A 12,280-nucleotide genomic window follows, 5' to 3' on the forward strand; every position below is an offset into this window, starting at 1 on the left:
ATCAGTGTTGCTGAACTATGAAATATTTTGGGTGCAGTGTATTTTTTTGCATACAGGTATAACAGAATAGCTTCAGAGTTGTTGTTTATTTAAACTTGAGTGTGAACTTATACAAAATGCAGCAAGATATAAAAAAAAAAAACAGTTTTATTAATTAAAAAAACACACTATATCGGATTCATATCGGTATCGGCAGATATCCAAATTTATGATATCGGTATTGTATCGGACATTAAAAAGTGGTATCGTGCCATCTCTAAAAAATACCACAGTGTAAGTAAAACTTACTTAAATAGAGAAAGAAATATGGCTGGCAATGGGGAAGAGAGAGATAAAAATTGAAAATGATTTTATAGTAAGGATAAAAACTAAAGTGCAAAAGATTTGTGAACAGATGGGCCTTAAAAGAACCGGTTAACTATTAGAGAGGTGTAAAACTGACAGTTGTCATGTCTCCTGGCTTGAAACATCAGCTTTTGTGAAGCTTCAAAAGACAAACTGACTGGAAAATGTGATTTTCTTATAACAGCAGCATTACAAGGATCAAGGATCAAGTATTCTGTTGTCATTCACCGTGAAGAAAACCTTACAGAACGAGATGCAGTTACTCAGATCTCGGTGTTAATAATGATTAAAATAAGCAACGATAGTAGAAATGCCTCGAGGCAATAGCCCTAATAACACTAATTGTTGAAAATGCTGCTAAATAATTGCAGCTAGTTGTAGGACTGCAGGTGCAGGTAAAAATGAGAATGTGGTAGCTCTACATGGAACTAAATTAGCAGTAAAATATACAGAACACACAGTTCTGTGTAGACGATGATAAATCAGTGCTACTGTCTCTTTTCAGCTCCATGCCTGAATCTGAAACTTCACATTAATTGAGAAATTACCTGCAGTAGGGATGCTGCTGTGTAGCGTGACACTTTAATTTTGAGGAATCCATGGAGAGGGCGTGCATGAGAAGAAGAAAGCGAATCTTTGCGACGTGACTGAAGATATTTTTAACAATTTCCTCCTTTTTTGTGTGTCTTTTTCATTTTTATTGATGCCTAAGAGTTGACAGTACTGAGGCAGAGAAACTAGGAAGCAAGGGGAGATAAGGATTTTGACTTGCAATAAAGATCTTCGACTGCTATCAAACCAGATGATGCAGTTTTATTACGTGCTATGATTCTTAAATAACCATGACAGAGTTTGAGGGAGGTGGGACGGGGAGTACTGTCTTTTTAAAATAAGCAATTATTACATGTAAGACAAACTCAAAGTGGAAAAAATAAAGCAAAGTAAAAAAAAGCAGGTTATAATGATCAAATATTATTACAATACCATGTATTATAGATCTCTGATTTAAAACAATAGCTTAAAAAATCCTCAATAAAAATTAAAACTGCCTTTTCCCATTACCCAGGTAAGTTAGATCAAATATAACTGTAGTTAGATCAGTTAGATTTTGTACTCTTCAGCAATAAAATGCAAAGGGGAAGAAATTTCTTGTGGCACATTTTCAAACCGACTTTAATAAAATATAGTAGATTTAATATGTTTACAGTTTTTAGCAGGCACATTTTTTGATTTCCACATGTCATCTCTGTGAACCGTCCCCACAATGCCACGTTTTTAGTTTTCATGTTACGCCCAACACATGCTCTGTGAACATAAGCCACCAGGATGATGCACCAGAAAATGAACAATTTTCCAGGCTACTTCACTGTACTTACTTCTTCGCTGTGTATCGTGTGTCCTGTGGGCATTGAACTGTAAGAGGCCATTGCGCTTTTAGCCTGTGCCACTTTCTTTCATCTTCCAGTATTATTAAAGCTTCTTTATGTCACATAACAGTAGTGGCAGGATAAGGCACAAAAGGTGCTGACCATCTAGCTTTTCAACGACTGGGAGCAGCTCTCTGTGTTCCAGACCCTCAAGTTGGTAATGAGCAGGAGAGCCGTGTCTGCTCTCCCTCTAACACTAATACATCTCAGGTACCCTGGCAATCTAACTGGCATCAAATTCAGCTTTATTTCCATCAAGCTCCTCAGTATTCCACAATGTGAGGGGTGCATACTCAGCAGAAATGGTGAAACGCAAAGACCTGTACTGAATTAACTGAGATGTGTGTGCTGCAGTGTGTGGTCAGGTAACATGTGGTAAATGTGTGAAATTTCTGCTTTGTGTTGTGAGATTCCAAACAAAAGAATGGCATTCATTAGTGAGCCTTCAAAAACTATCTGCATATTTGAATACCAAATATAAACTCTAAAGATGCCACCTCGGCACTTTGCTGAACTCTCTTTTTGTCCTTTCCAGCCATTGTTTCCGACAAACATCGGTCTGATCTGCATGCTGACAGCCTTCAGGATGAAATATGATTTTGATTTGTCACAGACATTTTTTTAAAATAAACAATACCTTAAAGTTTAATCTATTGTGAGTTTTATTAAAAGAAGTCATTTTAAGTCTCGACATGCTCTTTTCACTCATCTCTAGTAAATAATATCCAGCCACGTGACTGCAGTGCAGACTGAAAACTACAAAAAGGGGAGTGATACACTAAGAAAACACAACACCTAATCATTCCCACAGCGGCCAATTACAGCTACCCTGCTTCCTCCTAAGCCAATCACAACTTTCAGATGTTGTCATGAGAGCAATACTGTACCCACTATGCACTCACACACCCACCACAATGCAGGAATGAGAAACGGTGGAAAAGGACAGACCCTGGACACTTTTTTGCTCAGCTTTATTTTAACACTGCTCAATGTTGCCCAAAGGAAAGCGAGATGTTTCCAAATCTGTGTTTGGTCTCAGATCTAACCAAGCCTTATCTTTAGGGCAACTATTGTCTGTTTGCCAGCTTTTTCATTTGACTTGGTCATTTTGTCCATCTGGACTCAACAATATCTGCAACCCCCCCCAAAACACAACATCCGTGTTAAAATACTAATAAAAATACAGTATTAATACGAAATAAAACAACAGCAATGCATTGTTCATGAATGCGTCTGCTGATTTGCATCTGAGGCTTTTTCTGTGTGAACCACTGATAATTACATTGCGAGGTAATCAAACCAAAAAGCTCCCTGTTTTCCAGCCTGTTTACTAACACACTGTGATAATTGCATTCGCAGGGCATGGTGTGAATGTACACAAAGCCACTATCTGAGAATGCAGCCCTAACACAGAAATGCAGCAGTGTTGAGGGAATTCTTTAATTAATTCATTCGTTGACAAAAAAAAAGCCCCCTGTGTATTTCACAGCGCCTAAAAACAGAAAATCAATACTTATGCTTTTTAAATAACAAATCACTATGTACTTGTGTGCAGCTTCGCCGTGTGGCAGGATATATTGAAGCTAAACATACAGTATAATTGCACGTCATAGCAGTACAAAGCTGTGCCTCACAATGCATCCTCTTCTGAGAATTGAACTTGTCATTACTGGGTTCACTGAATGGACCCAGTGTTACATTATCCTTTATTACATGTTAGTATAACGATCACTGTGAAAAGCATTAAAAGCTTTACTTTAACATTGACAGGTTTGAGGGTAACGTGAGAGATGCAGCAAGAGAGAACGAGCAATCCATCAGCTACAAGTGAGACTGAGAAACTGGCTAAAGTGAATACACAAATTGGTCATACTGGTGTGGTAATATATCCTGTGCAGTCACCTAAAACATCACGACCCACAATGTCAGACAGATAAATCTGAAAATGTGGGTCTCAAGAAACTCCAGTGACGTGCATGCAGCAAAAACGATTGTGCCATCAATCTCAAAAGTCACTTTTTTATATATGAAATTCTTCTAAATTGTCCCACACTCTCTTGGCCCCTGAAGCTGCGTTATATGTCTACAGAATGTCTGCCAAAGGCTGGGCATCAATACAATGCTTCTCCTATGATTTGTGAGAGATGTCCGGAGCAGAGCACAGTATGAAATGCAGAGAACAGCCGGGCCTCTGTAGGCACCATTATATTGATCTATACTCTGTACCTGTGCCACTGCGCTGATCGACGACGACAGAAAGACAAAGACTAGCAGCTCAATCGAGGCCGAACAAAGACGTCACCTATGAGTCAGCTGTTTTCTCACAATATGCCTGTTCATAATTCTTCTTTCAAACATTAGCTATTCCTTTACATTGAAGATGACAACCCCTATGATTTGTTCAGTCTTGACTATGAACCTAATTACTTAGACTAGACAACGCTTGAAGGATCTTTTCAATCACGACAAATTTACATCCATGCATATGTCTGTGTGTGCTGGCTCTAGTTCAGCTTTATCAGTAAGCAGAAACGCGTAATCATCCTGACACGGGACGGAAAAGAAAAATCACCAATGTAGTTGCACTGACATCAAGCTGCAGATTGAGCCTACGTGAGATCAATATGGCAACAGATCAATTCAGCGACAGGACCTTAGAAACCTCGATGCTAATGCTGGCGTTAAGTGGAAATGAGCAGACTTTAAATGCAAAATTACAAAAACACAATGCATCAGTTGATTGGCTAAATTGGCTGTTAGTGTGAATGTGAGTGTAAATGGTTTTCTGTCTCTCTGTGCTAGCCCTGTCCGGAGTTTACTCTACTTTTCATCCTATTAACAGCTAGCAAACGGATGAAATAGATGGATATATGCCTTTTTTTCCCCAATCTGTACACAAGAAACATTAGTTTCATGTTCAGTGTTTGGAGTTGCAGTTTCTTGTTTTTTAGTTTAGAGTATTCTTGTTTACCTTTGTTTTTTTTTAAGGATTTATGTTTGAAGTCTTACAGTTTCTTGAGTGGTTTTGGTCATTGTTCTCTGTGTCGTCCTGGTCTGTTTCCCCAGTCATGTCTCTGTGCTGCCTGGTCCCTCTGTGGCCTGTCTCTGTGGTCTGTCATGTCTCTTTTTATTCTTCCTTTGTCTTTGTCAAGTCCGTTTGTCTCAGTCTGCGTTAGTTTCCTGTTTTAGTTTGACAGTCTCTTGTCATGTGTGCTTTATATTCAGTTTTGCTTCCCCTGTCGTTACTCAAACTTCGCTCACCTGTGTCTTGTTTTCCCCAGCTGTGTTCCATCTCTCTAATTGCCTTATGTGTATATTTAAGTCCCTAATTTCCTTCTGTTCTACGTCATTTCGTCATCATATTCCTTCATGCTGTGCGCGCTCCAGTCTGTCAGTGTTTCAGTCAGTCCTCTCCAGTTAACGCCGCCTTATGTTTTGTTAAGTTTGCCGGTGCGAGCTAATAAAGCTGTGTTTTGAGTTTATGTTTGTCTGCAGAGTCCTGCACTTGGGTCCACTCTCTGTCTGACACAGCATCCCATAACAATTAGCTCTATAGCTCTATATAATTAAGATATCAAGATCTCGCACATAAAGAACTCACCCCTGAAGTTCCTTGACAGACATGGAGATCTTGAGGTTGTGTCCCAGAACATGAAGTGCAGTGAGGATATCAGCCCATTGGACCATTTCGCCTAGAGGCCCTCCCTTCAACACCTTTGGGCTGAAAACATCTCCAGACTCCTCAGTTAGGAAGCCTACATGAACGAGGATCTGAAAGAGAACACATTGTTATAGAAGAGTTAAAATAAAGGTCTGTAGATGGGGAACATAAGAAAACTTGAAAGGACATTGTTTAATAATAAATAATCTTTAAACAAAGGTTTTTACAAAAATCATGTTTTTTGTGGTTTCTTATAATGTTCTGCTGTATTTAAATTAAATTATAATCACAAAAAAAATCTGTAAATGTACCTAAAATAATAATGATAATAGTAATAATACATCACCAGAATAGTTTTTCAATTGTTAATAACTAGTTAAAACCAACAACAGATATGAATAGAGAGTCTCAAATCGTGCTTAGACTACATTAATAACTCAATGCCAATAACGTTATAAAATACAAAAATAAGCCCAACAGCTTTAGTTATTATCTGTAGCTCCAAACCAATGTACTCAAAAACCAAAGTCACCCAATAATACAAACTAACAGAGAGAGAAAGCTGAATATAAGAACAACCAGCACGTTTTACAATGAACAATAACAGTTTTTGTCAAAGTTTCAGAACTATGAAGAGCACAATAAATCATGAACAGGCCTGATGAGAAGTTAAACGTATAAAAATTCAGTGTATCATGTTTTAATTCTTTGTGTTTCTTTTCTCCTCATTTAAACCCAGATTAACTCCATTTTATTGTGAAAATACAATAGATCTAAGGGGGCCATCACATCTGTTGTAGGTCTTCTTGTTGCCTGAAACATTTTCACTATTCTAGATCATATTTATTGACATAATTTTACAGTCAACATGTTTTATTTATGATGGTCTAGTTATGTCACAGGTACCCTAAATTAATAATAATAGCAATTACCATTTTTTACATGTTTCTGTAATGGTTAATCCACCAATATGTGCACGGTCTTTAATGAAAAAGCTATTTTTTATGCTAAAATGTCATCTAAAATTTGAATATATTATTAAAAGTTTACTGTTTTACAAAAAAGCTGAAAAAAATAGTAAAATGCCAAATTACAGTTATTTATTTTCATTCCTGAAAAGAGAAAAAAATAGTTTCACAGGTTGAAAGCAAAGCTTGTTATGCTAATTTCTGACTTCTTGGTGAAGTTCACTTCACCGGCTCAAATTTGGGTATAAAACGTGAACTCAGTTTGGTATTTGCCTAATACATAACAATATAAACAACATAATTCATCAGTATAAACACGTTTTTCACTAATTTCCAAAATATATTTGTGTTTTCTTCTTTTTATGACAGATATTAAAATAGCCCTGTATGTGCACATAATGTACAGATGTTTACGATAAAGTACATTCACTCCAACCTGATGTCCATTATAACACTTTGAAATATTTGCATAATAGATATTGCTAAGCTCTTGGAAAGTTAAGTTTCTACTCTGCACAATGTTTTAATGACTTTGAGGATTAATATCATTGGAATTTCAAAGTGTTTGAAAAGGAAATTATGGAAATCCCCAATGAATTACTCCTCATGCTCCAATGGAACAACATTTTTCATATACACACAGAAAAACACTGTGGTAAAAATTCTTAGAAATCTAATGTGAACTTTAAAAATATATACTATGCAAAACATGTAAATTTCATAATAAAATAACTTTTACACTTTGACTTGTACTGTTATACAATTCTTCACATAAAGGCTACAGTCCTGTCATGCATGTTCACCTAGCTGCTACATAATTAGTGCAGCCCAGCGAGAAATGAGCAACACGTTACTTTTCACAGTGGATTAGACACAGTCATGTCCAAACGTTGCTTTGCTCAGTAATCCTGATTAACTAACACAGCATGAACACCTCCAGCTGCTTTTGCTGGCAAATGGAGCCCGCAACTTTGACCATGCAACATACATAATGAGCTTAAAACCAAATGCGAGGAGTTTGCCAGGAAGTTTTCCAAGGCCTTGTTTACTGTCTCACCATTTGTGTGCAAGTGCATACAAATGGTGAGACGCATTAGTGTTTCCTGTGTCTGTACTTTTAAATCTGTTAGCTGTAGCAGATAATGTCTAAAAGCATCCAAGAGCTTTTCAGATATATGCCACAATGGCACTCATTTCACTCTCCCCCTCCTAATTATGTGTGCTAATACTGAAGTTAGAAGAGCCAACATGTGCACCTGCACACAATATACATACATACACACAAAACTGCTACAAAATATGAGTCATTTTATGACCAGGGGACAGACTGCATCTGAATAACAAAATGAGAAAAACAGAAAAACTGTACTAAACGAAATTAATTATTGATTTCAACCCACAATAAATGTTTAACAATATTTTCAGCTGGCCATGGAAACGGGTTGTGAACGTAACATTGATATGTCATCATATTTTAGGTTCACATGGCAAAGTTCTGCTTAAATTATTGCCTATCTACACATTCAGCAGTTATGATGCGAAATAAGCTCTCTTTAAAAATTAATATTTTTAATATTTTGGTGTCCACCAAAATCCTGTGGTAAACACGTGACTCATGCTGCAAGGTGCATGTATAGATTTTTAAATATTAGGGGAGCTGCTCATATAGTCGATACTAATGTAGAGCCTCATTAACACGCTGTCTCACTTTCGGGACCTAATATCCGTACACATATTCTTAATACTCAACAATATGTTTGTACACTACATTTGTTTAGCTTTATTATTATATAGTGGTGTTTTTGACTTCACACACTCAGCACATTTGATAAAGTAATTTCACTGATGTACTTACTTGAAAATAAAGCGTGTATACAACTCTGGACAATGATGTGTATACAGCAGAGTCAAGCTCCAGTGAGACTCCAGCTGGCGTGAAAAATCCCTTGATTGAATAAACCTGCTCTATTAACTTCTGCTTCATAAAAAGATAAGTGAAATTTAATTACAGTTTGGGTGGCAGATGGCAAGAGTGAGAATACATGGCACCAGTACTATTCCCTGGCTCGGTGTTGGTGTTGGTTATAGGGTGTATCAGCGAAACGCTGGCATCGACGCAGAAATGGAGACAGAAGGAGCTGAATTTCAACTACTGGCACAACAGTAAAACTGATAAATAAATATGAGGAAAATCACACAGTGGCAGCAGCTCTGAATAACTGTAGACTGGATTCTATAAACTGGCATCCATACACAAATGCAAAGTTAATAGCAGGAGAGGAAGAGTTCACTATAAAAGCTGGCAACTCCCTCGTGATCTAAACTAGAGCCCAACCAGTACTGGATATGTGCTTTCAGACACAGGAAACAAAAACAGATTTCCCTTTCCTTTCCCTTTAAGTTATGAGTCCTGAGTAAGATAATATGACAATGCAGCTTAAAAATACAATACATAAAATTAATTGTCACGGCGGGGTGCGCCGGTGTGTTTTTTGAAACAGGACCTAAAAGCAGATGTGGACGAGGAGTTGCAGGTTTAAACAGAAAGCGATCCTTTATTTGGATGATAGCAGGAGTTAAACATGGAACCCTAAGCAAACTAAAAAAACACTAAGAAACAAATACTATGAAGTGCTATGACTATAACAGTGACAATGGTGGAGATAACAGACGACCTGACAACGACATTCAGAAAACAGAGGACTTAAATACACACATGAGGTGATCAGGGGAAGTGGAGACATATGAGAACACAGCTGACTCGAATGAAACATAATGACAATACAGGGGAGAGTAACACTAACTACAATGAACAAAGAACACCAGACTCTTACAAAATAAAACAGGAAACACAGAGACATAGACATGGAGATAAAACATGACATGAACTTAACATAACCACATAGACATGAAACATAGACGCAGGAACCAGGGAGACTGGGTATGGGAACTTATGACAGCTGAATTTATAAAAATGTAGAGAGGTAAAGTTTGTGTTACCAAAAGAGAATCAAAATCTTGAGAGAGGAGAGGCAAACCAACACACACTCCTGCCACCATAACAATTTTACATACTTGCTCGCTTCAAAATGAATATGAACAGGTAGAAAGTTACACAATGGAAAGTAAACAACAGAAGGAATAACTGTGAAGCCTCATAAACTATGTGTGTCACAGCCAATTGCCTCCCTCGGGAATCTGGATAACACACAAGAGAGTTGAATACTTTATACAGTGGACTTATGGTACTCCCAGATGGTGTGTGTGTGTGGTTATGTGTGTGCGTGTCTGAAAGTGCTGATTTTTTTGTGTATTTGTTTCACGCTGACATACATCAATGAACTCCAGTTAAAATCCCTTGTGTGTGTTCAGCATAAATGCTCACTCGCAGTGAGCTTGGGGACTCTCAAAAAGCTCTGAAGCTAATTTTTCCTGTTAACATCCCATAGGGACTGAATAAAGCCTCATGAAACCCACGGAGACACAAACAGAGGTACAATACCTTGCTCACCTTTACATCTGTCCCATCTGTTTGCTTGTATGTTCATGCACCACCAATTTGAATCGCAGTATTTTCACAGTATCTTTCTGTTCTAAATGCCGTTAGATGAGTTGTAGTAAGGAAAGTCTAGTCTTTGAAATGTTTATGCAATATGAGACTGAGTCAAAGTGAAATCCTTGGAAAGACCTTGGTGCATACACTTGAGAGCGGGAGCGCAGAAGTGACTGTTAAGTATGTGTTACCACTCCAGTGGTATCCTCTGCTCGAGACATCACTAACAGGGTAACGACAGAAGTATGCAAATTCTTGGCTTAGCATCTGTTAGAACAGGACTTTGTATGGACATGTCTGAGTGTGTGTGTGTGTGTGTGTGTGTGTGTGTGTGTGTGTGTGTGTGTGTGTGTGTGTGTGTGTGTGACCTGGTTCTCTCATTCATCGTGCCCCCGAAGAAGGTTGCAGCTGTCCAGCCATGGGAGGCAACACAAGCTGGCACCGACAAAGATCACTACTCTACCCTTAATTTCACCTTCTTCCTCATCCTCCTTTCATGGCCCTACAAACAACTTTCCCCTCTTTACTTATACTCATGTCTTTCCTGCTTGTTTTCATATTCTTTCAACTTGCTTCCTCCTCTTCCTCTTTCCTCTAACAGCTTTTTCTTTTACCCCTACCCCAGTTCCTCACTCCTCACTTATCCTTCCACACTGTCTGCACTTCATCAGTCAGAGATCTATTAAATCTCAAGAGGGCAGAGATAGAGAGAAGGGGAATTAGCAGCTTGACATTTGCTGACAAACACACTAAATGTGCATGCTCAAGGAAGCACAGATGCACATAAAGTGACACGGGGAGATACTAAAACTACTAGCAGACAGCCAGCGAATCTGTTGCTTTGTAGGTTAACGGGATAAGGTCAGCGTCTTTGAATCTGTACCCTCATCTTTCAAAAACCCTTCAATGATTCCTGAACTTAGCTAAATATATTTCCTTTGATGTCTAACAAAATGAAAACAGCTTTTGTTCAGATTGATTCTAATGGCAAAAAAAAACAAAAAAAAAACGGCCCTGACCTTATATTCAGTTTCATAACGAGGTGAAAAAAATTCTTTTAAATGTATCATTGCTTTGAAAGGGAAGTGAACCAAGAGGTCGACTGTATTCTTTCTGAACCTCAGACTCACTAAGGAAATTGGCACTCACAAAGAGATTTCCTAGAATACTTAAGGCAGGCTTTTACGTCATTGTTCACTCTGATACAAAATATCACTCACTTGCAAATACACTAGACTGTAGAAAATCTATTCTCCTGTGACTTTCAGGTAAACCCTTCATAATTACATTACTCAAATGTCCAGAGCTGCTGTGATATGTACACACACAAATGCACACATGCCCACACACTTCCTGCTGCATTGCTTTGTCTTTCATTTCCTCTTCTTCTTGATCTTGTCGCCTACGATACCTGCTTCTGTGTTCTACTAATTTATTCTTCTTCTAGGGAAACATCTACTCTGGTTACAATCAAAGCCCGAGCCCAACAAAGAAACAGAACTGAATCAACAAAGCCTCATTGGAAATGCAAAGACTAGAGATGAACTGACCAGACGGTGCTCAACACATAAACAGGTGTGCAATTAAAAGTCAAACACACTCATCATGAGTAAAGATCCATAGTTCAGCAAAGAAAAGTGGGGGGGGGGGCACCACAAAAACTAGCAATAAATCACTTTCACCCAGCTGAACATAATCATTTCACAGAAGCTAGCGAAGGAAAAGTGGCTGTGGCTAAAGCTAAAGCAATTCACAGCTCTGACTCATCCACAAGCAGGCAGCCCTGGCAAGAGCCAAGGTAATGGGAATGAGTTTCACCTAATTTTGTTTGGTAAAGGAAACTATGTCAACTTACTGCAGTTTGGGGAAATTTTTAAAGATTAATCATTTATTTTATTATGAAAATAAACATTTTCCCTGAATAAAACTTGATTTTTGTTTGTACATGCTTAGAAAGAAAATCTGAATTTGTAAAAATCTGTATCTGCAGGTCACGCTTAAGGAAAAATCAGAATCGGACAAGAAAATTGCAATCAGTGCATCTCTAGATGGTATAATCAGGCACGGTCCTGCTAATGGGAACAGGGATCATGTCAAAGACAAATGTTAGTGCTTCTTTTTCAGGGTCAGAGTCATTTAAAATCAGGCAGTGATTCCCTCAACAGACTACTGAGTGACATTAATTTGAAATTTCAATGGAAACCAATCTTGAGCGTTAACAGTCAAAAAAAAAAAAAAAGTGTGCGTCTCTGGTTAAGACTGAGCTTTAAATGCTAAATAAAATGTAAGAGATGCTGCCTTTGGCATTTTGTTTTTTATTGTCATG

General features: G+C 37.9%; 1 protein-coding gene across 3 annotated transcripts in view; it reads right to left on the minus strand.

Moving 5' to 3' along the window:
• LOC309708114 (alpha-1,6-mannosylglycoprotein 6-beta-N-acetylglucosaminyltransferase B-like) overlaps positions 1–12,280 on the minus strand; it is a 113,267-nt gene that overhangs the window by 39,419 nt on the left and 61,568 nt on the right. For all 3 annotated transcript variants that reach the window (XM_082535888.1, XM_082535887.1, XM_082535889.1), the window contains one exon: positions 5,374–5,543. In XM_082535888.1, the coding sequence (XP_082392014.1) occupies positions 5,374–5,543 (170 nt within the window). The remainder of the gene's footprint in view (positions 1–5,373; positions 5,544–12,280) is intronic.

This window comes from Aulonocara stuartgranti (genome assembly GCF_965226115.1).
Source record: "Aulonocara stuartgranti genome assembly, chromosome: 6".
Classification (NCBI taxonomy): Eukaryota; Metazoa; Chordata; class Actinopteri; order Cichliformes; family Cichlidae; genus Aulonocara; species Aulonocara stuartgranti.